General features: G+C 54.3%; 1 protein-coding gene across 6 annotated transcripts in view; it reads right to left on the reverse strand.

Moving 5' to 3' along the window:
• The window catches only part of RGS3 (regulator of G protein signaling 3), a 119,912-nt gene that overhangs the window by 64,619 nt on the left and 28,376 nt on the right, over positions 1–26,917 (reverse strand). For 3 of the 6 annotated variants that reach the window (XM_059142767.1, XM_059142768.1, XM_059142771.1), the window contains exons 7-15: positions 25,917–26,007; positions 25,245–25,300; positions 18,294–18,375; positions 17,428–17,533; positions 15,860–16,211; positions 14,984–15,023; positions 9,607–9,803; positions 7,315–7,398; positions 2,001–2,112 (exon numbers count right to left, since the gene is read on the reverse strand). In XM_059142767.1, the coding sequence (XP_058998750.1) occupies positions 2,001–2,112; positions 7,315–7,398; positions 9,607–9,803; positions 14,984–15,023; positions 15,860–16,211; positions 17,428–17,533; positions 18,294–18,375; positions 25,245–25,300; positions 25,917–26,007 (1,120 nt within the window). Of the gene's footprint in view, positions 1–2,000; positions 2,113–4,809; positions 5,030–7,314; positions 7,399–9,606; positions 9,804–14,983; positions 15,024–15,859; positions 16,212–17,427; positions 17,534–18,293; positions 18,376–22,338; positions 22,529–25,244; positions 25,301–25,916; positions 26,008–26,917 lie in introns of those variants that run through there. The other 3 variants (XM_059142769.1, XM_059142774.1, XM_059142770.1) reach the window with 3 other exon arrangements.

Genomic DNA, 26,917 nt, shown 5'->3' on the forward strand with positions numbered 1-26,917 from the left:
CCAGGAGGCTCAGGTTGCCGTGGTTATCCCTCCTGAGGAGAACGGGCCTCGGCCATCCTCACCCCACCATTGGCCCAGAGAGGATGTGGCCTCCACCTCCAGGAAGCCATGCCTGCCCAAGGCTATTGCTCACATGAGCTGAGCATCTGGAAGGTTTCTCTGAAACACCTCAGGCCCCGCACCACCACTCTGACCAGTCGCCACCCAGTGGAAGGCTGAGCTCACGCTGACTCTAACTTTAAGGCTTGGGTCTGCGGGCTCCAGGAGGGGAAGATCCAGCTAATTCCCAGCCGAGCACCCCCAACCGCACTCTAAGGGGAGGAGGTAGGACATTTGGGCACCGTCCAGCATCTCACAGCAACCTCAGGGTCCATGTGGAGGTGTCAGAGCTGGGAAAGAACATCAAGGGCTCATCCAAACCATCTTCCATGGTCCAAGACACCAGAGCCCAGGAATGGGAGAGAACCAGCTGAAGTCACCCAGCGCGTTAGCTGCAGAGCTGAGCCCAGAGTCCCAGCTACTACCCTCAGCTCTCTTCCCCCATCCAATACCCACCCCCAACAAAGCATAGCGAGGTGGAGTCCCTCTTCTTTCCCCTCCCTCCTTCTAGCAGGAGGCTGAGCAGATGAGGGTCCTGGGCTTGTGGCCCCAGACTGGGCGATGAGCACAACTGGGTAAGGGTTCGGTTCTCATAATCAGTCAGGACTTGTTACCGATCAGCTCCACCCCTGCCTGGGTCCTGACTGTCTGAGCTGGGGTGAGCAGGCCACAGAGGAAGGGGCTATACCGCATGAGTGTGCGTGTGAGGACACGTGCAGGGGTGCAGCAGGGACAGGGGAACGGCAGCTGCAGGGGAAGCTGGGTCTGAGGAAAACCGGGAGGGGCAGCGAAACCCCAGGCAGAGTCGCTCTAGCTCTCACCTGCCCCTCCTCGGGTGGGCACCGGGGAGCCAGGGTCAGAGCCGCATCTGCTCAAAGGGCTGCTAGCCGCCACCCTGCAGGAGGGGCCAGCTCCAAGAGAGATGACTGGCTTTTTCCCCTCAGGAGCCGCCCTGGTCAGTGGGCAGGAGAAAGTTTGAGGCAGAGAAGGAGAAATTATAAGTGGCTTCCTGTGGGGCAGCCAGAGTGGAGGTTCTCACACTCCCTGGGCTTCTGAGGAGGAAGAACAGCGGGGGCGCCCAACACTCAGGAACCCGGGACGGGTCCGCAAACAGGCAGCAAGTTTTCCTGGAGCAAAACCCGTCAAAACAGAATTCTTTCACTGGGTAATATTTTCCTCTCTGCCCCTGTCACCCGTGCTCAAACAGGTCTGTTGTTGTTTTCATAATCTGGGAGAGGAAATCAAGCCCCTTTCGGCAGAGACTTCAGGCGCCAAACCAAACCGCTCAGCAGATATTCCCAGCAGGCTTCCCGGTCCCCGGCGGAGGAGGCACCGTGGAAAGTCTGCAGGGGACATCGTCTTCAGGCTCCCACTGCCCCTGCTCCCCGGGACTCTGGCCTGGGCGACACAGCTGGGAGGAATACGAGCGGTGCTCTCGGGTCCTGGCTGTGTGCTGTGAGTGGGGTTGGGGACCTGGCGTGGCCCGGGCCCTCTGCACACGACCTTCCCAAATCTGTACAACTGTCTTCCCCACACCGGGAGCCCTGCTTACACGTAAGCAAAGGCAAAGGGGTTAAGTCAGATGTGCCTAAGGTCACAGGTTGGGGGGTGGGCAGGGCCAAGATGGAGACATGGGTCTGTTGGAGGCCTGAGCTCAGCCGGCTCCACCCCACCACCTCCCTGAAACATTGCCTGGACCAGAAGCCTCCAGAGAAGCTCAGATTGCACAGCCTAGCATGGAATGCCGGCCTCCGAGAGCCCCGCAGCCCCGAGGGCCGGACATGACCCCACTGCATATGCTCAGATGCCCCACTGATGGCTGGAAGCCCCGGGGCATCCATGCCACTGGGAGGAGTGGGACTCGGGGCAAGTAGGCAGGCGTCTCTGGGGCACACACTTACCTTCCTGCAGCTTCACGCTCTGGAGGTAGAGGGGGTTCCTCAGGACGTCGCAGCGGCCCGGCTCATCCTCCTTGGTGAAGAGCAGCAGGTCGGAGTAGGCAAAGAGCGTCACCTGCATCACCACGGAGCACACTGAACTGGCCGCTCTGCTGGCCCAGAGCCCAGTGGCCACAACCTCCCCGGGAGGTCCGGGTAAGGGGACCTTGTCATCTTGGGCAGAACGAGGATCAGACTCTTAGTGTGGCCTCCGCCAAGGACAGAGACATGATGTGCAATGAGGACTTCCCTATTGCTCTAGTGTTTTCTACACTTTCACAGTGGGCGGGAGGAGGGGCGGGGAGATGGATAAAATCCGACCCTCACCTCCCATGGCACATGGCCCCTGCAGGCCTCTTCACCGCCCACCTCCCGCCAGGCCATCTTTCTGACTTCCCAGAGCTGCTGGCTGGGCGCCACCCTTGAGCTGCGGGATGTTGGCACATTTGCTTGTATTCTTCTCTACATGTCTTGCTGAAAGAGCACTGCCCTTGGAGTCAGAGGTCCTGAGGCTCCCCACTCGCAGCCATGAACACTTGGTTAGGGAACCCGAACCCTCAGCTTTGGTTTTCTTGTTTATAGAGATAGGGGAGTGTCGCTGTCCCAGTCCCTCACAGGCTTCTGTCACCAGCCCTGGGCAGACTGAATGGAAGCATTGAGCAGTATAAGGTCTTCTTATCACATTCCTCAAGGATAATTTTAACTGCATTAATGCATGATCAGCCTGAGAAAAAGCCAGTTACTTACACTCCAAAACGGACATGTGTGTGACTTTTATCTCTTTTATCCACTAGCTGCTCCAAAAATAAAAGGCGAATGCTATTTTTAGACATTATAGGTAAACCAACAGGCATGCTTAGCATAGTTTCAGGCCAAAAAAAAAAAAAAAACCTGCTTGATCTTGTAATGCCACTGAAGATCACACTGTTCTTTGTTTTGTAAATCTTGCAGTGGCCTTTAGTTAAAAGCAATAAAATCCAATTTTAGAGTCTCCAAAGAAAACAAAATGTTATTAATTTTGTGGACTTCCCTTTGAGGTGTCAAAACCTGACACTTCATCTACTCTGAGGTAAGAGTCAGAGCCAGAGGGCTCGGCGTGCACCCCCAAAGGCCACAGGGAGGGTGTGCGGGAGGGTTGCTGCAGTTTCGAAAGTTAACATGGTGACATTTAGCTCTCCGACTGTTCCAGGTGACCTAAGAAACCCACCTCTAATGTTCTACTTACAAGGATATGTAATATGAATTACACATGAAATTAATATGAAACTATAAGGATGTTCTCAACAGCATCTCAACAGGATCTACAGCCAAAGAGCGCAATGTGCCAAAATGCTTACAGCTCAATCCAATTTTGTCTAATAAAACTGTAAATGTATACATTTTTTACATGTCTATGATATCACTCTTCATGAGTAGAATTTCACTTCCTACATTTCTGTTTCATTTGCATCGTATGACAAGAGAGTCTATTACTTTTGTGATTTAAAAATGTATAAGTTTTTTTCAAAGAACCCCTTGGCTTCTTGAGCACAGTGCAGAGGTTTGAAGGAAGCTGGGCCCCAGAGACAACAGGGGTGTCGTTGAGCAGGAGGCTCTCAGAAACTCTAGCTTTTCCAATGGGGACCAAACACAAGAGCTCCTAAACTGTGGGCTCGGAGGGATCTTGGCAGTGACTCTCTCTGGACCTCTTCTAAACCACAGTCCTGACCCAACACGGATTAAAAGAAGCCCCCATCTGTTAAGTTCTTTCTTTCTGCTCAGTGGGTTCTGACTTATAAATAACATCACTGCCGGGGCGCCTGGGTGGCTCAGTGGGTTAAGCCGCTGCCTTCGGTTCAGGTCATGATCTCAGAGTCCTGGGATCGAGTCCCGCATCGGGCTCTCTGCTCAGCAGAGAGCCTGCTTCCCTCTCTCTCTCTGCCTGCCTCTCCATCTACTTGTGATTTCTCTCTGTCAAATAAATAAATAAAATCTTTAAAAAAAATAAAATACAATAAAAAATTTTAAAAAAGGAGAAAAAAAGAAAAAAAAATAACATCACTGCCTTCATTTATACATGCGGGTCCTGCAGCTCAGGGAGGTTAAGTGACCAGTCCAAGGGCACACAGCCAGGGACCATTGCCCAGGTCTGGCTGACCCTAAAGCTCTCCCAATATGAAGGGGTAGCAAGATGCCTACAGCTGTCCTGCCCCTGAATGTGAAACAATCCAAGCAGGGACCAAAACAGAAACGCAAAGAAGACCCAAAGTCTTAGCTAAGGGAAGAAGCTAAGGGTAGAAAATGATCTAAGAGCTGAGAAGGATCTCAGGGGTTGATTCTCTACGTAAACCTATAGGCTTTCCCACTCCAAAGAAATCTGGCAGTCACCTCTAGACTCATAGGGAAGCTGGCGGGGGGCAGGGCGGGGCGGGGGGACAGTCTGCCAGGAACCTAAAATGTCAAAAAACGTCCCAGGCTCAAAGAGAGCTAGGTGGACAGCCATTGGGGAAGAGCCATGGGCAAGGTGAGAAAAGCTCCAGGCCACCACTCTGGCCCCAATTCCCAGAGCTGAGAATGTGGTCTAGACAGGAAGTGATTAAGGCCTGAATAGAGAATTTCCCCAAGGGTCGGGTCAGGGAAAGGACAGAGCTGGCACACAGATGGAGGCAGGGCAGAGGGGCAAAGCGTGCCAGGGGGGCCCCTCTCCTGTGTCACCAGCATCCTGCCGGCCTTCCTTCACAAGGAGCTGTAGCAGCCCACAGTGGTGTGACACCCTTCTCCACCACCCAGTTACCTGCAGCCTTCCCCAACAGGCCATGGGAGCCACCAGGTGTCTTCCCCACATCTGCTCCTAGGATACATCTGCTTTCGCAGAGGGTCAAAGGTTTTGCTTGGTTAGAAAATCTTTGCAACTTGGAAGTTCACCTCTCCCAAGTAGCCCTAACCAAGCTTCCTCGGGAGATCTTGCCTAAAGGCAGAGTTTGCAGAAAAGACCTTGGTGCCTTAGTTAATGGTAAACTCAGTGAGTCAGTGCATAAATAAGGGTGTGTCCATCTTAAGCCCCATAATTCCCCTGTGACCTTGAGTTCAGGGCCTGGCTACCCTGTGGATACTCAACAGCTATTGTTTGAACGTGTAAGAGAGGCTAGGCCATAATCCTGTGATCTTAGGGCACGTTACTCAAGTGTGGGACTTCTGGGAGGGGTGTGACGTGGGGCAGCCCAGTGTGAGACCGCATCTGCTCACAGACATTAGCCAGCTGGAGCACGCTCAGAGAAGAGAGGGGAAGAACAAGGGGGGAACATTCCAGGAATAAAGTTTTCTGTTACGGGTAAGGGAAAATTGACAATTTAGCACTCTCTAGTAACAAAACCTGTGCCTGGAGGGGCGGCCTCTTCCAGATCAAAACCTGGATGGAACCATCATCTGGAAAGTTACAGGAACACAGGACTTCGGAGGTCCCAACTAATGCTGTGGTTCTACAAACTTCTCCAAGCCCCTCCTGAAATGGTTCATGTATTTGACCTGAAGGCCCCAAGATCCATGCCTTGGCTTCCTAGCGTATCTCATGAAAAAGAAATATATTTACTTGGATTTTCAAATCACTTCTTTCAGTCCTCAAAAAGGATATCTTAGTTCTAAGACTCCGAAGAGCCCCTAAACAAAGATTTTGGGGATGGATTGTAAATATAATCAGGCTATGGCTCCAGTCTGGGCTTGCCAGGCCGTTTTTCAACAAACACGCCGGAGGCAGCATGGAGAGCAACTCCAAGCCAAAGAGCCAACTGCTAAGGCTGGCCCTGCCCCTAATGAGCCGGGAGGCCCTGGGGTTCCAGCCAATCTCATCAGAGCCTCAGCTTCCTCATCTATAGAATGGGGACAACTGGGCCTCTCGTGAGGATGCCGTGGGAGCGAAGTGAAGACCTGCTATGTAAAGTGCCCACACCGAGAGAATACACACTGTGTGCGGAGTGTCTGAGCACCTAATGACGAGAGGACAAACAAAGGAGCAAATTTAGACAGATGTGTGTATTTCGGAGAGCTGCCATTTCTGCCTTCCTCTCGGTCTTGGGAATTTGCAGCCACACCTCACTCCCTGACCCTTGGCCACCTGAATTAGCTCCATCACACACTTACTCATCAAGCACCGCTCCAAGAAACTTTTTGCTCCTAAAACTCAAATGCCCCTCACCAAGATGAAGTCTTTCTCTCTCAGTAACATATGCCAAGGTTCCTAAGAAAGCTCCTCAAGAGGAAGTCCAGAAATGTAGTGAGCAATGCCAGCGTGGTGGGAATAAGCATGTGGTCTCCCCAGGGAGAAAGAGAGATTTCTGGTCCCCTTTTTGAGAAAAAACACAAGCAGCCTCCCGCTTAGCCACTGCTACACATAAGGCCCCAGAAGACTGAAGCTGAACAGGCCCTTAGTGAGCCACTAACCTCAGCTACCTCAAAGACACACGCCCTGCGCTGACTCAGATAAGAGTACTGAGGAAGGACAGGGATGTCACAGTGAGCCAGCAGCAGAGCAGAAACTGGCTGTATGCTTCCTGCCTCGGGTTTCCCGATCATTCCTCTACCCCCAAGCTGCCACTCAGCTCTGCCAAGCCCCACAGCTGACCTGATCAGCAGCAAGCCCCCAGATCCCCAGGCTCCAGCCACTCCAGGCCACTCAGATCCCCAGGCTCCAGCTTCTGCTCCAAGAAGATTTCACAGGCCAGAGCCGGCTCTGGGGCTTGTGTGGGTGAGGGAAATTCCCCTAGTTAGAGATAAGCAGAGGCCAGCTCCCAGGCCGAACGGCGTGATCTCCACGCCCAGGCCTCTGCTGGCAGAGTGAGAGCCCAGAAGAAATCACAGGCTTATTCCTCCGAAAAGGATTTGGGATTTGGGTTAATACAGACCTGGAAAAACCTGAGTAACTGATGCTCCTTCAGAAAATTCTCTTTGGCTAACAGCTCCAATCTTCTTACCTACAAAGTCATTCCTCACAGCTGGGGTAAATTACTACCTCTCCTGCTCCTTAGGGGAAGTTGGGACAATGGGATGTCTTGCAGGGCTGGGCAAATGTCCTAACCATCAGAGGTGGACTAAACAGCTTTGATAGGTGGTGAGTTCCCCATCACTGGAAATGTACAAGAATAAGCTGGATAGCCAATCGGTAAAGAGGGGGATGGCAGGGGAGGGAGGGGGAAGACTTCAGGATTTTTCTACCCTGAGACTGTACAATTCTAAGACCACAAGGAAGAGAGAAGTCAGGGGCCTGGCGGATGCTGGTGAAACCACATGTGTAAGTAAGCCTTACCTCGATGGCCTTGTTCCTCCCCTCGTACAGCAGCAGCTCCTCGGACAACAGGAGAGTCCGGGCAGGGTTACAGAGATCTAAAGGCTGAAAACAGTGCGGGCAGTTCAGAGAGGCCAGGGGGAGATGAAGTGTGGGGCAGAGGCAAGCTTGCCAGAGCCAGCCACAGAGAACCTTCTCGACCTACTGAGAGAAGCCTCCAGCCTCCCCCCAGCCCGAGAGCCCACACGCCCCCTCACACACAGGTGGAAACAGAAAGACATGCTCTTGTGCTGGGTGGAACTGTGGCTGCCACCTTCCCCACCAAGCCCCTCCGTGAGAGCCATGTTCTGGCAGGAAGTCCAGCCACACGTTTAGGTGCTTACAGTCCGACTCCAATGGGCCCTGGGGCCCTCCAGCCCCCCCTCTCCTCCATCTGTCCCATTCTGGCCTCACGGGGAAAGTCCCTACTGCCAGGGATCCTGAGAGCCTCGTGACAGATTTGGTCTCTCCCGTCCCTTCAGAGTCAGGCTGGTCCCTGCTCTCCACGCAGAACACGTTTACATTAAGGGACTCCTTCCTGGCAAGCAGTCCCCAGGGACGGATTTTCACCCCAACTTCTCACCCACCCCATCACCCTACCCTGTGTCTGCTCTGGAGCCCCCGTCCCCTGCCCAGCCCAGAGAAAGCTCCCTAGGATCTGGATGACCCAGCAGGGCTTATCCTGGGGGCATTCGTATTTATAACATGACTTCTAGGTACCCAACACCAAGCAGGTTCTGGAAGAAAGATAATGTCCACTACGCACAAACCCCTGGGTGGATATCACCAAGAATGTGAGGCTAAAGCAGCAAGCCCCAGAAGAGGCCAAGCAAAATACGTTCCCCAGGAAAGCACACAGAGGTGGTCAAAGTAAAGGGAAGCAAGGAGATGACCATCCAGGAGTCGGGCTCATGGGCAGGCCCAGAGGGGAGGAGGGCACTGGGATCAGGAGGAAACATGGCCTCTGGAGGGGCAGCACGGTCTATGGCTTTATCTCAGCAGATACAATGACCGGTTCACCTTTACAATGATTGGTTCACCTGTACATGCATTAAGCCATTTCGGGTTTATGTACGTTGCAATTTAAACGTTGTTATAACTTTCTGAAAACAAATTTTCATTTTGTGTAAAGATTTTAAAAGGAAAATGAAAAAGAGCCCGCGTGAATGCCAAGAGTTTCGCAGTCCTGTCCGGAGAAAGAGAAGAGACAAAAAGAAAGGCAGGAGCCGTCCGGGGCGAAGGGTGTCACCCACCAGAGTTTCATGGAGAAGGAAGGCGTGGTCAGAAATGAAGCCCCTGGGACCATGTCTCCTCTATGTAGCTGATGAGAGGACCAACCAACATGGTCTTTCTGGAAAGCCATTTGTCAATATATATAAAGAGCCTTTGACATGTTTATGACCCATGACCCTGTCATGTCAGTTCCAGGGCTCTCTTCCAAGGAAAATAATCAAAGGGGCAATTCATGCACAAGGATTTTCATCACAAAGCTGTTTGCAGTAGCAAAGGAAGGAGCCAGAAGTCTATCTGAACAGAGAGCTAGTTAAATAAATACATGTCCGTGAGCTAGAGCCGTGTGTGGCCGCTACAGATCAAAGGCTGGAAGAGTATTTAGTGACGCAGGGAACGTTCCTGTTGCAACTCCCATTTGAAAAAGGAAAAAGGATAGAAAATGTACAACAGGGGCTGTTCGGTTTTCCTTCTGAAGTGTGTGCACGCACACAGACAAGACACCTGTATGTTCACACCGATGGCATCTGGGGGTGGAAGACACAGAGGTTTGGAAACGGGGAGGAAGGGAGGAGCAGAGGGAGGCGTAGGAGAGGGGCATCGAAATGAATCTCAGGCACCAGCTCATACTGGCCAGACTTGTTGGCTAAGACCAAGAAGAACACACAAGATGCCAGACTCCAAGGCTCTCCCTCGGTCATTTACAAACAGCAAACCACTGGATGAGCCACGAAGCAGGAGCCTCAGCAAGCAGGCCCCGTGGCAGTGCCAACAAGTAGCTGTATTGTGCCTGCCCTGTCCCCAGAGAAAGGGAAAATTGAGAAAGGCATCGGGGAAAAGAGCCCCTCGTTGCTCGGCTTCCCTGCCCTCATTCTCCTGATCTTCACCCTGGGAACCTCTGCTCCCTCAGGATAACCCCCAGAAGCCTGTGCACCCGAAGTTATTTCTTTCCCCAAAGGGAAATCTTCTGGAATGATCCTGGGGCAAAGGACTTTCCTCTGTCTCGTCTCCCAAGGGAGCCCTTGGGACCAGCCACTAGCTCACCTGAACAAAGACTGGGAACACCAGGACCTTGGGGGCCAGAGTGACATAGGTCCCATAGCTTGAATGTGGGGTGTGCGGCCTCATGACCGGGCAGTTCTGGTAGTTGGCGTGGCCCTTCACGGTCTGCACTGTCTTCATCAGCCGGGACTTCTTCCCCAGGCCTGTGTAGGACTTCCCTTTACTGGGACTGCCAGATTCTGCGGAACAGAAATGGGGGACCATGATGCATTTCCATGCAAAGGCAGCCCCCCTGCAGAAACAGAACACAGACGTGGCCGGTCTCTCACCATTTACTGAGCGTGTGCCACATGCCGGGCCCTGCGAGAGGTGCTGAACAGGGAAGGGGGCCTCAGGAGGGTCTCAGGCTGCCGGGAAATCCCTCACACTCTTCTGGGAGGTACTGACCCATAGAGAAGCAACTCCGGGACTCAGAAGGAGCCGGGAACCACCAGCTGGTGGAGGCAGCAGTCCCCGCCTCCTGTTCAGAGCCCAAGTCAGACCTATCAGTTTGGCCTCATGCTTTTCAAAATCAGGAAATCTCTCATGTTTGAAAAATCAGAGGATCTGACCTCACCGGACCCACAGTCCCACATAGAACATCAGTCAGCTGGGCGGCCCTGGGTGTCAGACACACCACCACCAGCCCCATGGCTCCCTCTGCGTGCCCAGCACAGCTCACTGGTTCCCTCGCCTTCCGGGTCCCACAAACAGAGGGACTGGAGGTCCAGCGGTAGCAGAGACAGGGGCCTTTCCCAGGCTGTTTTGGAGACTGCCCTCTATTAGCGGTGGGAGGTGAGGCAGCCTGGCTCACCCGTGTCGGTCTAAAATAAGGAGCGGCGCCTACTGGGCCAGTTCCCAGGAAAGAACCCCAGTTCTGAGGCCATGTGGCTGTGCCCAGATTCCACTCCTCTGCTTACTAGCTTGGTGACCTTCAGCTACTCCCTTCGCCCTCTTAGAGTCTTGGTTTCCTCAACTGCAGTAACAGAACCGAGTTCAGTGGGTTGCCATGAGAATTCAGTGAGACGCTCCAAGCAAAGCCCTAGAACAATTCCTTGGGACCTGCTATGAGCACAACAAAGGTTAGCTGCTAACTTATTGTGGCACTTGTTGTGGTGGCTCCTCTACTCAGAAAAGCAAGTGAATCGGGCACCCCGCACAGTATGAAAATCCCAGGCTTCACTGCCAGCCAGAAGGCACTCTGGTCAACCACTAACTCACACATTATTCTAATCAGAAAAAGGAGAGAGAGAGAGAGAGATGCTTCAGGGAAGAGAGCAGAAGGCTGCACAGCAGGGGCTCCTCTTTCAGGGGACACTGCTGGACACACCCCCCACGCTGAACAAGAGATAGCGTGCAGGTCTTCATCAGGTCCTGTCCACTGGGCAGAGGAGCAAAACACAGAGTAGCTAAAAATCAGGGATTCTTGGGTGCAAGCAGGTAGGAGGCCAAGTGCATCGCATTCAGACTCAGCAAATACCTGGATGGCCTTTGCGCCGGGGGGGAGGGGGGAGTGCTGCTGCCAGGTGGGCAATTGGCCTAGGCCTCCTTCCACCACCACCCCCACCCCGAGTCCCGGCAGCCAGGGGTGAACAGGTGGTCTACGCCCAGCAACATCTCTGGGAAGCTCCCCACCAACGCGAGGTCCTGGCCTCAGAGGAAAAACTCAGCTCAAAAGATCTCACACTTACTTCCTCTGCCACGCCCACCGCCCACCGCATGCCCCTTCTCACCAAGTCGGGTGAGAAAAACAAGTCAGATCCCCATCACAAGTGACCACTGATCACAGCCATATCTTGGGGCAAGACTCAAACCACTTCCTGCCTCTTCAAGGAGTGGCTTAGAGTAGAAAGAATGTGAGCCCTGGGTCTTGGGGGAGGGAGCAGGGACAGAGGGACAGATGGATGGAAGCAGTTCCACAGCCCCTCCTCTGATCTGGCCCCTGACCCCAGTCCCAGAGAGGGGTGTTTGCTGCCATGCCCTCTCCCCTTTGCTGAAAGAACCCATCCTTTGTCTCCAGACCTGCCCTGGATTTCAGCTGGACAAGACACATGAACATGAGCACTGGCTCCCCCAGACTCTGGCTATGTAACCTGAACAGGTGCCTTCCCACTATGAGCCAGAGTTTTCCCCACTGCTAAGTGGAGACAACACACAGTGCCACCTTGTCTGCCCTGGGGCTGGTGGGGGGGCTCTCACCACAGGCCTGAAGGGAAGGGGCTTATAAGAGTGGAGTGAATAAGGGATTATCACAAACCCAAGCTAACAGACCATCCACCCAGCATGGCCGGTGTGAGGACAGGGCTGCTGGGGCTCAAACCATACCGTGAGTGAGGTCACACGGTCCAGCTGAAACTAAATAGTCTAACTGAACATGACCAAGCCTAGACCAGAGAAGGCAAAACCACACAGGACTGACAAGTAGGGGACTGAGACAGATCAAAATTAAAGGGCACCATTTGCCGAGGCCAAAATCTGGGGCCTGTGCGTTCAGTCTCCGACTGGGAAAAGAATCCCCATCTTCCCTTCCCCTAGCCCAGCGGCATGGGGCTGTCACAGCATCTACGCCTTGGGCCTACAGAGCCATAAATAAGCTGAACGACATACCTGTGCCTTCAGGTGGGAATAGTGTGCTTAACCCCATTTTATAGACCAGACAACTGAGGCCTAGCCTTGCTGGGTGACCTGCCCAAGGACACTCAACCAATGTCGGGTATAAAGCAAAATCAATCCAACCCATGCAGTGGTCACGCCTGAGAGCCCCATCTCCACACAGCCCTGGATAACTTGCGGCAAGTGGGCGTGGCTCTCCAAAACGGATTTTCTGCGAGTATCTTATTTTAAAACCAGCCCAGGTTGTAACCCGGCTACTGAGCTCTGGGAAGTCAAGCTCCTTGGCTTCCCACCTGCTACCTCGTAACATCCTCCGGTCCAAACCCCCACGTCAACCCTTTTGCTACAACACCTGCTCCACTGACCAAACACAGTAATTGCTTGGCTTTGCTCTGGCTCCCGAGGTGAGCCCTGGCAGCCATCCCAGTCTGGCCCTGGAAAATCTGAGGCTGGGCTCCTTCGCAGAGCCGGGGACAATGCTGAGGGTACCAGCAGCCCCAGGGAACATGCCAACTATAAGCAGCAAACGCCCGAGGCCTCAGAAGGGCACCAGACCCCAGTCAACTCTGGATGGCTCAACTCACCCCTCCCTGCCAGAAGCCAGGTGGCCCAGCCAGAAGAGGAGGCAGAAGTCGGCACTGCGGTTACGGCCCCAGACTCTGGAACCCCAAGTGTGTTTAAGGAAAGGTTCAGTTCCACCCCTTCCTCTGAACTCCAGGACTGGGAGCTGTGAAGACTTGATCGCTGATAAAGAGCCAAGCTACACTTGCATACTGAAGAAAGCCATTACCAATGAAGAATAAACGAAGGAAGGTCAAGTTCTTTGTACAATGCCTTCAAAAAGCTACCACTGTTATTAACCCGGTCACATCTCCTTACCTGTCCCTCTCTCCACAGCTTAGATGACTGTGTCCTTGGTCCACTTAATACTATATTCTCAGGGCGCCTAGGTGGCTCCGTGGGTTAAAGCCTCTGCCTTCAGCTCAGGTCATGAGCCCAGGGTCCAGGGATCAAGTCCTGCATCAGGCTCTCTGCTCAGCAGGGAGCCTGCTCCCTCCTCTCTCTCTGCCTGCCTCTCTGCCTACTTGTGATCTCTGTCAAATAAATAAATTAAATTTAATTAAAAAAAATACTGTATTCTCAGAGGGGAATCAAAACGTGGATCCAGGATGGGCGGACTTCTGGAGGCATCTGTCAGGCCAAGAAGGGCTCAATCCCATTCCACTAGCCCACCAAAAGTGGTGCCCTCTCCAGCTCTGGGGCTCCGCTACAGGCCTGCAAACCCCAGCAGCAACCAGCCAGAGTTATTTTCCTTCACTCGGTCACTCGGCTGAAGTTCTGAGTACCTGCTGCCTGCCACACCCCGGCCCACCACCGGATCTGCAGAAAGGAGCCAGCCTAGGCCCTGCCTTAATGAAGTCACCATTTAGCAGAGACACCCGGCTCTGCCCTAATGCGCTGACTAAAAGCTTTTTAAGAACTCAGTGTTGAATAACTATCAGACTCCTCTCCAGAAGGAGCATAGACGCATTGCCAAAAGACCAGGCTCATCCATCCAAATGGCCTACCCTGGAGAGAATGAAGATGCCTTCCATCAGCAGCTCTGAGCCTGATGGGAGCCCTATTCCCCCCCCCACCCTCAAAGGCATAGGCGCTCTTCCAAGTATCCATTCGAAGCCAGCATCGACTTCACACTACGGATGGGGAGGATGGCAAGGAAGTGAGTCTGCCAGTGGCTGGGAAAAGGCCCCTCTCAAGGAAGTCACCAGGTGTTCTGTAGGCATTGGAAAAAGGGCTTGAGGGGCGCCTGGGTGGCTCAGTGGGTTAAAGCCTCTGCCTTCAGCTCAGGTCATGATCCCAGGGTCCTGGGATCGAGCCCCGCATCGGGCTGTCTGCTCCGCGGATAGCCTGCTTCCTCCTCTCTCTCTTTCTACCTGCCTCTCTGCCTACTTGTGATCTCTGTCTGTCAAATAAATAAATAAAATCTTAAAAAAAAAAAAAAAAAAAAAAAAAAAAGGAAAAAGGGCTTGAGCATGGGACCACCAGGCAAAGCTGGTGGCCGCCTTCCAGATACCAGCTGGACTTGAGTCGGCTGGACCCCGTCAGGCATGTGGAGGGCCTTCTGGAATGCCCCACCAGCTCCAGCAACCAAGACTGGGATCTCAGGCATCCTGGGAGGAGGCCCTGGTTTCAGGCTCAGCTTTTCTCCCTGACTTTTAATACATAGGGCTAGGATTCAAAGGCCAAAGGAGAAGAACCAGTCCAGAGACACCCTTGCAGGTCGAAAATAACTTATCTTTTGCGTAGCCTCCCTCAGTAGACACGCTCTTGCTCACAGCCTGTCTCTCCTTTACCCCTCCAGACAACCCTCTGAGGTGGGAACTGTCAGCCCCATTTTATAGATGAACTGAGGTTCAGTGAGAGGACAAGGATAGTTCACCATCACGCAGCTCCGATTTGAGCCCTCCATGCCCCTCTTCTGGGCGGGCCTGACCGGGTGGCCTATGACACCTAACACATTTTGGTTTCTCAGTAAAACGGAATGAGTCCCAATCGAATGCCGGAATCCTGAACACCATGTCCTAGACTGCTGTGGGAAGGTTCCTTTTTCCTTCTCAGTTCAGGTTCCAAGGAGGAGAGACACTGGTTCAGGGAGGGAGAGCAGACATGGAGGGGGAAGAGAGTCTGTCAATGCGCTGGGGATCCTGACAGCTGAGCTCACATCTCTCTGGGGCTTGGTGGGGATGGCAGCAGAGGACAGACCCACCTTCGGGGATGGCATCCTCCTGGTACACAGGCCGCAGCAACTGCAAAAGAAGACAAGAATCACCTCAGCTCCAGGAATGGGGAGGGATAACCAGGCAGGAAGGGAGCATCTCAGGGCACAAAACCCAGCCACTCAGGCTAAGGAGCAGAGGGTGGTACTTGGAGGTATTACACAACCCAGAATCTTCTAGAATGCTAGAGTTGAATAGAGCCTTAATGTTCATCTAGTGGAACTCTTAGTTGGCGTCCCCAACTTTCTTGACGGTGGCTTGTTCCAAAGTGCATTCGAGGGATCCGTGGCACTGTGGGACCCTACCAGCCCAACCACGAAGGGGGCACCGTCAAGGGAATTGGGGAAATGCTGGCTTAAACCACTCTCTCCCATAAGACACCCTCAGAGCCTCGAGAAGGCCACTCTGCACTGGGAATCTCCCAGAAGAGGAGGAGAGTTTGGGGTATTTCTCAAACTTATTTGACCTCGGGACACTTTTTCCCCAGAGTGTCCCATGGGACTAACGTTTTGGTGCATGTACTCCTTGACCCTCTGTGCTGTCATGTCTGTCGGCATTCCCACCCATGACAGGGGCCGCACCCTTCTCACCACAGCCCATGCCTCTCTGTATACAAAGCACAGACCTGCAAGAAGCTCTTCCTCCTTTTGAGGTGAAGTCTTCCTCCCTGTGACATCCCGTGGGCCTGGAGTTGTGCCCTGGGCCACAGAGACCCATCTGCTCTCTCTCCCCAAAAGCAGCCAAAGCTAACACATACCCAGCCTCCTCCCTGAACCCTTCCAGCCCCGTGCAGGCTCCTCCCTTCGCAGCTTTGTGCAAGGCCGGGGACCCATACCCTTCACCTTCCTCCAGCCAGCTGTCCATACCTGGCTCCCAGGGTTCAGTGGGGCCAGGATGATGTAGTTGGGGTCAGTGGAGGTGGTGGCACGGGACAGCGCGGGCAGGGTATGCTGGCCCCCACGCTTGGCCACCTCTGTGTAGCGTTCCCAGCCCCCGAGGAGCAGCCCGTCGGAGCTGTCACACACTAGGTGGCAGCTGTGGCGCTGCTCGGGCCGTGCCTGGGCCCCATGGGTGCAATTCTTCTCCCGCTTGTTGGGGGGTGACTGGAGGTCATGCGTCGACTTGCAGGAGGCCCGTCGCAGGACCCCGCCGTCTGGCCCGGGCTTGACCTGGGGAACCATGCGCCACACGAGCAGAATGATCTCACTGGGACAGCTCCTGCAGTGGCGGGGGGGTGACACCAAGAGGTTGAGTTTGGGCCAAGTCAGCCGGGGCAGGGGCCTACAGGGCAGAGAAGAGGGGTGGGGAAGGGGAGAGGACCCCTAGTGGGTGGGCAGGAAGGGAGATAAGGGAGATAAGCTTGAGACAGCAGAAGTGTCCCTCACTTAACCAGTCAAGTCTAGCTGACTGGCAGTGGCTGAAAAGGACCCCAAGGCCAAGGCCAGGTTAAACAAGAGTACCAAACTCAACTAGTGATGTGGGTCACGGGCAGAGTCTAAGCAAGGACAAGCAAGCCAGCCACCTCCGTGCAACCCCACGGTCCAGCCATTCTATAACATTTTATTTTATTTATTTATTTTTAAAGATTTATTTATTTGACAGACAGAGATCACAAGTAGGCAGAGAGATATACAGAGAGAGAGGAGGAAGCAGGCTCCCTGCCGAGCAGAGAACCCGATGTGGGGCTCGATCCCAGGACCCTGGGATCATGACCCGAGCCGAAAGCAGAAGCCTTAACCCACTGAGCCACCCAGGCGCCCCAGGTCCAGCCATTCTAGAAGTCTACCTAAAATGGTCATGAGAGTTTCACCCCAGCGGGTCGAAACTTAGGGGACCCAAACATTCTAAAGAATAATTTTTCAAGTGTGCACTTGAAACATTTGCAACATCTACCCGCCCTTTAAAAACAACGGGCTGAGGGGCGCCTGGGTGACTCAGTGGGTTAAGGCCTCTGCCTTTGGCTCGGGTCATGGTCCCAGGGTCCTGGGATCGAGCCCCGTATCGGGCTCTCTGCTTGGCGGGGAGCCTGCTTCCTCCTCTCTCTCTGCCTGCCTCTCTGACTACTTGTGATCTCTGTCTGTCGAATAAATAAATAAAATCTTAAAACAAAACAAAACAAAACAAAAAAACATCGGGCTGAGCTCTGAAGTCACAGGAATAATGAGCTGGAGTAGAAAGGGCGGCCACTGGAGCCGCGACGGGAACCGCAGGATCCGCAGGACCCGCGTGAGAGTGTCTTGCCCACTGTCTGCTCTGGGATGCAGAAGTGCTCGGAGCCTGCACCTTCCATTTGCAGGCTGAGACACGGTTCCCTGAAGAGCAGAGTGAATTGCTCACAGCCACGTGGAGGAGGGGAGGGTGAGGCCTTGTGCCCGGGGTTGGGGGGAGGTGTGCCATTAGCCCGAGGCCCGGAGCCCCCCACCTCCCCTGTCACCGGATCTCATGGGCCAGCTCCACGCATTTCCAATGCTCCACAGGCCTCTCGTTAAGCTGGAGCACCGTGTCCAGCTGCTGCAGGCCTGCCCGCTCCGCCGGACCTCCTGCAGGGACAGAGAAAGGCCACCCAAGGGCTCCCGTGGGCCTAGAGTCAAGGCTTCCACAGTGACCTCACCACAGGGCAGACTGGCCCTCTCCATTTCCTCATCTGTGAAATGCCAACCTTGGTGGCTCTCAGGGGTCTTGGAGGAAGGCACCCCTTTTCCCACTCACTCTTCAGCTGTCCGCCCTTCCAGTCTTGTCCTGCCTCGGTCTCCCCAGGGCCTCCCATCCCCTGGAGAACCCTTTCTTGTTGCCCCATACTTCATTCATTTCTTCAACACTGTTCACTGAGCACCAGTCCTGAGCCCGTCCGTATGCAGGCACGGGGGAATCGGGGGTGGGGAACCCAGATCACCAAGCTCTGACTTCTCCACAATAAGGAGAAGTCTTTGTGAAAAATAACAGACGGAATACCTATTTTTAAGTGTTAATCAGGCTGGGAATAGAATAAAATACCAATTCCCAATTAAGTCCATAAATGACTCTCATTTTCCCATGCAGCCCTTACTGAAAATATAGGTTTAGTTCCCATTTAATGTGATTGGGAAACAAAACATAAAAATCTATTTTCATTTTGATAAAAAGAAAAAAATTGTGGATATATTTTCATAAACCTCAGTTTCACCTGGGGTCATTTAAAAATATTATTCTTTTGTTTTGAAAATCCAGAACACCACTCCAGTTTGGGGCTCCCCTTTTAGATCCCACATGAAGCCAGGCACGTGGTGGTCAAGCAGGGCTGGCATCCGCTGATACACTTACCAGAATCCACAGCCTGGACTCGAACCGGAGAGTCACAGCAGATGGTGAAGCCGAAGCCGTCCTTCCCCCTCGGGATGGTGATCTAGGACACAGCCCTGCACGGTTACTCCCAGATGCCACAAGGCTGCTGCCTCTGCTCCAAGGTCGGGAAGCCCACAGGCCCTGCTCAGACCCACCCTCCTTTCTAAGGGAGCTGGAGCCAAGAAGGAGGTTGGCCAGCCCTTGCTCTCCCCATCTTGGTCGAGGCATCCTAAGCACTGGGTTGTGGGCCAAGCAGGAAGGCTGAGAGCTCAAGAGGTAAATTCAGGCTGAGGCAGAAGGGTTCAGAACAGACAGAGCCTTGGCGGGGCAAACCCCGTCTTCCTCAGACCCCATAGAAACATGGTCCAGTCCAAAGAGTCCCCTGGACCTGCCCACCTCCACCTTGCCCATACCCACTGCCTCCTTCGTCCCTTCCTTCTTTCCCCCAAGGGTTCACAGAGTATCAGCCCAGGGCTGGCCCTGTGCTGAGGTCCCAGGGACAAAGTCCACCTGGGTACTGCCCTCCCAGAGCACAGGGGAGGGAAGACGGGGATGCACATACAACCTCAGGACAAGGGTCAGGGAACAAGTGCTAGGTTCTTGGGGCAGTCCATTGCTGGGGCCTCAAGGCATCCAGTGAGGGAGGACTCCCAGGGGAGGGGGCAGGTAAGGGCACAGACAGGCCCCCTGGTGGAATCTGAACTAGCCACTGACCTTGCAGTGTCTGCTGCATGGCAGATCCGCAACCCTACTTCCAGAAATTCCCTGAAAGGGCCCTGCCACCTGGATCTCTTTTGCAAGTAACACGCAATTATCGAACTCCTACTGCATGCATGCCAGGTTCTGCTGAGGTATGGAGGCACGAGGTCTTGATCTCTGGCTCCTAGAGGGCCACAAGAATCTGCAGCTCTCTCTGAGGCAAAGGATGCAACATGCACTGGAGCAAAGTACAAGCACTGAGCTGGGAACAGTTCTTTGTGTCTGACTTTGGATGGCAGGCTTGGAAACGAGCAAGTGCTTCGCGAGGACAGTCCTGCACCGTCCCACCAGCAGCAGGAAACAGCAGGGCGCAGTGCAATCTGCTGGCTCAGTTCAGTTCAGCCTTGTTACACTGGCCCTCTGTGCATTGCCTTTCAGGCCGTGGGTGGGGTACAGAAGGCCCAGGCCCTGATTGCCCGACAAGGGATTCTAGGCTGCTCAGAGCCTAGGGGAGGGAAAGTCAGAAGAAGGGTTCACTGGTGTCCCAAGAGACTCCATAGGAGAAGTGGACACAGAGGGGACCCTGGTGAGGCACGAGGGAGGGTGTCCCAGGCAGGTTGAGGAAAAGGACAGCTCAGCAAGCTGGAAAAGGTCAAGGGCCATTGGCCTTGTCAGGAGACTCCTTCCTCTAGAGGTTGTCTTCAAGGCTGGGCGCCTGGCATTTACCTACCAGTTGTCCCAGAGGCCGGGCATGAGGAAGGGGAAGGCCGGGGGACGCAGGGTGACCAAGGCCCTCAGAGGCTGTTGGGAAGGCCCCTGAGGCCCTGCTTCCCACCAGCCCTGGGCCTGGATTCAAAGCGAGTTTGTAAAACAGGAAATCTGACAGACAAGGGGAAGGGGGAGGGGGCAGGAAAATACCCTGTTCCCATAAGAATTCTGGGAAAACATGCGGCTAAGACAGGAAGAGAAAAAAATGGAAAGAAAGAAAGAAAAACAAACTATGGAGTGACTGTGGAAAGCCCAGGCTGAGGCTGAGGGAAGCTGTCAGGAGCCCCATCCACTCCATGTGACCAGGGAGGACTTCATGGGGCCTCGCAACCCATCCTTAGCCCAGGCAGAAGCTGGGACTCCAGAGGCTTTCTAGACCTTTCCCCATCCTATCCTAGCAGGGGCCACAGCCCCCCTGCCTGGGGTGCCAGCTCCACAAACAGGTCCTAGCGCCCATGGGCTCAGTGCTAGCAGTTTGGGGACTGGCCCCCAGAGCTGCACCTGGAGAGAAGAGATGTGCTCCCACAAAACAGCCTCTCCTCCTACACTCTGGTCCCCTTATCCAGGCAGAATTGAGGCCTCGAGCCCCCTCTGCCTTCCAAGGTACCAGCCTCAGTAAGAACCAGCCCAGACAATGGTCCAAGTCAGCTGGGGGCTGGGAAGGAAGGGAAGAGGAAGGGGGCCGGGAAGCAAGCTCCCCTTCTGGCTCCGTGTGAGGGGTGGGACCACATAAAGGAAGGAGACTACACTCTGTCCATCACAGCACTCACTGCATTGAGAGGAGAGTGCCCAAAGAACTGGACCATCACTGCCGCCCTGAGTGGAATGCAGGACTGGTTTTAATATACCCATTTCACAGAGAAGGAAGCCAAAGCCTGAAGAGAGGAAGTGGCAGCCCCCAGCTCTCAGTCCTCCTCTGTGACCCAGGGCATCAGTGTCAGGAGGTGAGGGGAGCAGCCCAGCCCAGACTCTGAGACCTCGGCAGCTCCTGGCAGAGGCTATCCTTCCTGGGGGTGGTCCCTGCTCTTTCCTGTCCAGGGCAGGGACGGTCACTGCTCCCAGATCTCACCCAGGCCAGTACCTCACCTCTGCCCTCATGCCTGCTTTCTGCTCCTCTGTCACACCCAGGCTTCCATCCCCCTCCCTACCTGAGCCTGTCCTATATGTATGTCCCAGACCCTGCACCAGGCACTTTTTACACAGTGTTCCGTGCCCTCCACAGCACCCTGGCTGGACACCGCTGTCCCTTCTCTTCTGACGAGGATCCTGAGGCTCAAAGAGATCTAGTGACGAGCTCAAGGGCACAGCTCAAGAAGGCCCAAAAGCCGGTGCTCAAAACCCAGGGTGGGTTCCTAGACTAGGATCTGTCTTGAACTTCAGCCCCAGGCCCCGCCCAGACCCGTGCCTGGTGGCCCACAGGCCCAAGGTGACCAAACATTTCCCCACCTCTCAAACAGAGCTCTCCACCCCATTCCCCTGCAACCAGCTGCTGGTGTCCTGGGAGCTGTTCTGCCAGGCTCCAGGGGGGCGCGGAGCACAGGCGGGGCCCCGAGGGCTAGGGAGGATGCCAGGGAGAACAGGTGGGGTTCCAGGGCCCCAGGGCCCAATGGCAGCAAGCCGCAGTGCAGGAGGCCACTCTGGGCATCTCCCTAGGACCTAAGGCTGCCTGTCTGCAGGAGTCAGGACTCACCTTCCAGTCTGGCCATTACAATACACAGAGGGGTTTCTTCATACTTTTAAAATCAGAACAGTTCCTGAGCTGCCATCAGCCTGGACAGTCCCCAAATCTGGGCATCCCCTGCCTTCACCCTCCCTGACCCCCTTCCTTATTTATAAGAAAAAGTGCCCAACACGGTTCTAGAAATGCCTTGAAGCCAAGAGATGGTCACTCCTCCCCCCCACCCCCGCCCCACATCCCAGCACTGGAGGCTAAGAGCCGAGCCCCCTCTGTGAGGATGGGCTCCGGAGCCGAAGGCTCCAGGCATCACAGCTACCGAGGAGGAAGTCATGTGTACACACATACACACAGAAACACCCCATCTTCACATGAACATGCATACCAGCACACGTGGGAACACATGCTCCCACACAAACGGTGCAGGACAAGGCATTCCTGTCCCATTCGGTGGAGAGAAAGTTCATGGAAGTATAAAGTTAAGAAAAACACAAAACCCAGCTGCTCAGCCATTTCCAGTCTCAGGCTTGAAATGCTTGTTTTAAAACCCACACTGCCCCCAGACAAAAATAACAGAAAATCAACTAGATAATCTCCCCAAGGCCACCACCATGTCCACAGTTAGGATGAGGCCGGACGGGGCCTGGACCCCGCAGGCTCTCCCGCAGAGAAACCCCAGCTCTCCCCCGGAGAAGGGCCGTGGGTAAAGGGTGGACCTCTGGGCCCAGTCCAGCCTCTAGCCTTCCCCCCAGGTTGCAGTTAACCTACAAGGAGCAGGAAGAAGCAAGGATGGCCTCATGGGGAGAGAAGGCCTGCTCAGAGCCCCTACACTGACCCCGCCCCCGGGCACCCCCGGGTACCCCCAAAGGGCTGAGCACCCACCTGTCGGTAGCGGCGCTCCGAGCACACCTTGCAGAGCCCACTGAGGCGGCTCATGGCTGCGGGTCCCGCCTCGGCTGCCGCCCCATAAAACCCCAGCTCTCCCCCGGCAGTGGGAGCCCGCACTGCGCCCCGTCAGCCTGGCATGACCGCCCTGGGAAGCCCGCCCCGCAGAAGAATGGCAGGAAATCACCTCTCACCTCCCCAGGCCCTGTCTGTGCTGTGTGCCTCTGCACGATAAGCCCGAAGGCTTCCTGAAACCTCAGAATGACAAGGAAGAGGCAGAGTTTTATATTAAAATTCCTGTCAACTAGTTAGTATTCCCCCGGCCCCCGGCGGGGAGAGGGCGCCTTTGTTCTGGCTGCATTCTCCGCCGCGGGCCACTTTGTGATTCCAGTGTTCTCACAAACACCCCTGGCTGGAAGAGAACCCAGGCATAAAACATGGCCCCCTCTAGAACAGCGCCACCTCCCCCTACAAATCCCAGCGTCCCCTGGGAGCAAATCCAGGGGACGAACACCGTCTGAAGAATTCATGGATGCCTTAGGGGGTCGCACTCACAGACATCCCATCTCAAAACAGAGACCATAAAACTTGTGGGGTCTGCGGAACAGCCTGCCATTCACAGGCTACTTAAAAGTCAGTTTCCTTGGCCATACAGTGGCCATCTGATCAGGTATTTGATGACATGTAGACCTTAAAGGCCCATCAAAGAGAGAATTCCAATCACCATCTACCCTTCAAGAAGCTGGGGACCACAGTGGTTAAGGTCACACAGCGGGGTACAGTGGAGCTGGGACCAGAGCCCCAGTCTCATTCCCTGCCTCGTAGAGCAGTTCCTGGTGAGCCCAGCACCCCTTATACCCACCTCACCGTCCCTGGGGAAACCCACCCAGCTGCTCGTGTCCTTGGGGCCACAGAGTATCCCTTGGTACAGCCCAGCTTTGGTTGCTGTGACAGTGGACAGGTCATGCAGGTTTCTGGGCCTCCCTCTGCCCATGTGCACAATGGGGGAGTTGAGCAAGGGACCTCGGGAGGCGCTCCCCCAGCCTGACCAAGCCTCTGACAAGCACTCGCACTGTGCTGGGTCCTATGGACATCTCCAAGTGTGTAAGCCCAGGAAGATCAAACAGGACTCAGAACAACACGCCCATAGGTCCTGGCCTGTGTGCAGATCCAGAATGAAGCAACCTGGAAACTAGTGGTGTTGATGTCCATGTCATGTCACGTCATACCCGAAAGTCACTAGTAATGAATGCTCTCTGGTCACTGTCCTCCCTGTGCTCGGTAAGCAGGGAGAGAGGGAGCAAGATCTTTGTAGCTCCTCCAGTGAAGCTAGAAGATTCTTTAAAAGATGTATTTCTTGGGTGCCTGGGTGGCTCAGTGGGTTGAGCCTCTGCCTTCGGCTCGGGTCGTGATCTCAGGTCCTGGGATCGAGTCCCGCATCAGGCTCTCTGCTTGGCAGGGAGCCTGCTTCCTCCTCTCCCTCTCTGCCTGCCTCTCTGCCTACTTGTGATCTCTCTCTGTTGAATAAATAAATAAAATCTTTATAAAAAAATAAAAATAAATAAAAATAAAAATAAAAGATGTATTTCTTCATTTGAGAGAGAGAGAGGTGCATGTGTTTGCAAGCAGACAGAAGGCGACAGAGAGAGAGAGACTCTCAACCAGGTTCCATGCTGCAGGTGGAGCCTGATGCGGGACTTGATTCCATGACCCCAAGATCATGACCTGAGCCGAAATCAGGAGTTCGATGCTTAACCCGCTGAGCCACCCAGGTGCCCTTGAAACAAGGTTTTAAGCTTCTAATGAAGCCACAGAATACAGTAACCAGCAAGTTATTTTAACAACTTAATAACCATGCTGTCCAACAAGGTAGTGACAAGACACATGTATGAGGTAAATTGAATTAGTTCAAGTGGAATAAAATGAAAAAGTCAGGCCCTCAGTCACACCAGCCACATCTGAAGGGCTCAGTGGCCATAGGTGGCTAGTGGCCGTCACATTGCCTAGGGCGGGCTCTGCCGACTTGCTCACAGCTATACCCCCCTCAGCACAGGATCTGGCCCAGGAGAATGTTCAGTAAACACTGAGTGGATGAGCGAATGAATGAACGGAGTAGATGAGAGGGAGAACACTTTGTAGGGTATACGACACCTCATGGAAGGTATCATCCTCCATCGTCGCATCTTCCCAAGCAGACCTCATGCAGGAGGCTGTGTAGCTCAGGGTACTCAGGAGAGTGAGCTAACCTCTCTGAACCTGACCTCTGTGAGACAGGGAAGTAACAACTGCCACAGGGGCGGCAGTGAGGGTTAAAGAGGGGACCAGCAGGACTTGGCACAGGGGTGTCTCAGTCACGGAGAGTTCGCTTCTCCTTCTCTTGGTTGTTGGAGAAAACCAGGTCCCGTAAAGAGACAGAATGAACTTGGGGGAGCGCCCCCAAATTCCTTCATGAAGATTCCTCTCTCAATTTGAAGCCCTAGAGGAGTAAGAACCCATGGGTCTCAAGTCCCGACTCACGGCTGCTCCCTGACATCAAGCAGGCCTAAGCTGAGGGCGATTCGGCCACAGCGCAAGAAGCAAGTGGTCCGAGGGGGCCTGGAGGGAAGGGGAGGCTTGGATTTGAGAGACTGAACGTCAGTAAGATTCAGACTCTTCCATCTCCAGGAGCCGGGGCCCAGCTCTCTCCCCACTATAGTCCTAACTATGAGTAACCTGAGAAAAGCTTAAAAAATAATCCCTTAAAAATTCATGACTTACTGAGTTTCCGAGCTCCAAGTGAACCTGAGTCTCAGGCACCAAAAACAGTCCTGTTTAGGGATTTCCTGGGCCAAAGGATGGATCAGGAGCAAGTTAGAGTCCAGGCCCAAGTCCTGTCAGTCCTGCTGGAGCCTGTCCCCACCTACCTTGAGTTTCTCCCCTTTCTCAGTATCCCCACCTCCTGGCGTTCTCAGCAGCGTGTCTGAAAGATTACAGATCAGAGTCAGAAAATTTCTGTTGGCACATAAGAGTCCATTCCAGAGACCACCCAGAGGACAAGGCCAGGGTGCCAGGCCCATGTGTCTGTCCAGATCACTGCCAGCCTCCAAGATGTGGGCGTGGTTGAGCTCAGGCTCAGCAGGGAATCCGGAGCCGGGTCTGTGTGTGAGAAGGACAGAACAGAAGGGAACCCAAAATCCAAGCAGGGCCCCCTTGCCCTACCTATCAAGGTGGACACCCTAAGGCCAGTGAGGCAACCCAGGGAGGATCCTGATCACAGAGGAGCCATGCAGAAAGCTCCTGAAACCCAGTTCTCCATAAGCTAGAGAGGAGGGAGCTGAATCACATAGGGTCAGGCCTCTAGTTCTCTCGTGGGAAAATCCAACCACAAAAACGAGGTAAGGTGGGCAAAGGCTGCCTGCAGCCTGCATTCCAGCAGGGGCTTGTGAGAAGCCCCCGGACTCCTGACTTGACTGCAGCCAGTGGTGACAGATGCCACAAAACACAGGGCTGGTGCCACTACTCAGGAAGAAAGAGAAGGGAGAACACAAGGGTAGAACAGCGTGTCCAGGCAGAAGATGAAGGTGATGTCCACGCACCTCTCAGTGGCCGCAGCCGCCGCCGGGCCACCTTCAGGTGCTTGGTCTGGCCCAGGTCTTCCCCCAGAAGGTAGTACCAGCCGCTGACTTCCTGTCACAAGGGAAGGCATGACATGCTCAGACAGAGGAGGCAGAGGCCCCAGGTCAGACTTCCACCAGTACTCCCCCCACCCAAAAAAAAACACATGGAGAGCCTCTGCCGGGAGCATCATCTTAGCAGAGACAGACACTCCAGCTGCCCTGACCCATCCCTACACCTCCAGGAAGCTCTCCCTGATGCTCCAGGCAGAGCTGGTCTTCCCCCCTGCTGAATCCCCACAGCCTCTTGTCCCTGGAGGACAACGGTCGACTTGCCTGCCTGCCTCCCCACTGGGCTGTGCAGAGGCTCTCTGATGGGCCTAGCCCTGTGCCTTGTATACAGTAGGAGCCCAATGAATGTTGACATAACAGAAGGGTGGCAGTGAAAGAAGGATGGAGAGGCCAGAAAGTAGGCATCCTGAGGCTCCTGAGCAGTCCCCATGGGGGGACTTCATTCCCAAGAGGGAATGAAGCCAGCGCTGCCGTCAAGAGAAGATATTTGGGACCTACATGCAAGGTAAAGGGTCCTCAGCCACCTCCCCCAGACTCCACTCCAGGACACAAAGTAGCAGGGCCACCACATCTCTCTGCCTCCCCTGCCCAAAAGCCTCCAGTTTGGGGTTGAGGGTGGGGATTGCAGGGGTGGATAAGGAACTGGGTACCCAGAGGAAGGGTCTTAAGATTCCACAGTCCTCACACAGCCAGAAGGAAAGCTCCACAGACAATGGTGCTGCTCCCTCCCTCCCTGACACTTGCTTGACCCAAAACCACAAAAGCCAGTGGATAACGTTAAAAGATTAAGAACCCCCTAGCCTTCCTCCTCCAGGACAAGCCCAGGAGGGCTCAGAACTCCAAGGGATCTGCCAGTGTCCTGGTGTAGCTGACTCCAGGCCCAGAGCCCCCCTGGAATGCTTTGAAGCTGC

The sequence above is a fragment of the Mustela lutreola genome, chromosome 12 (assembly GCF_030435805.1).
Source record: "Mustela lutreola isolate mMusLut2 chromosome 12, mMusLut2.pri, whole genome shotgun sequence".
Taxonomy (NCBI): domain Eukaryota; kingdom Metazoa; phylum Chordata; class Mammalia; order Carnivora; family Mustelidae; genus Mustela; species Mustela lutreola.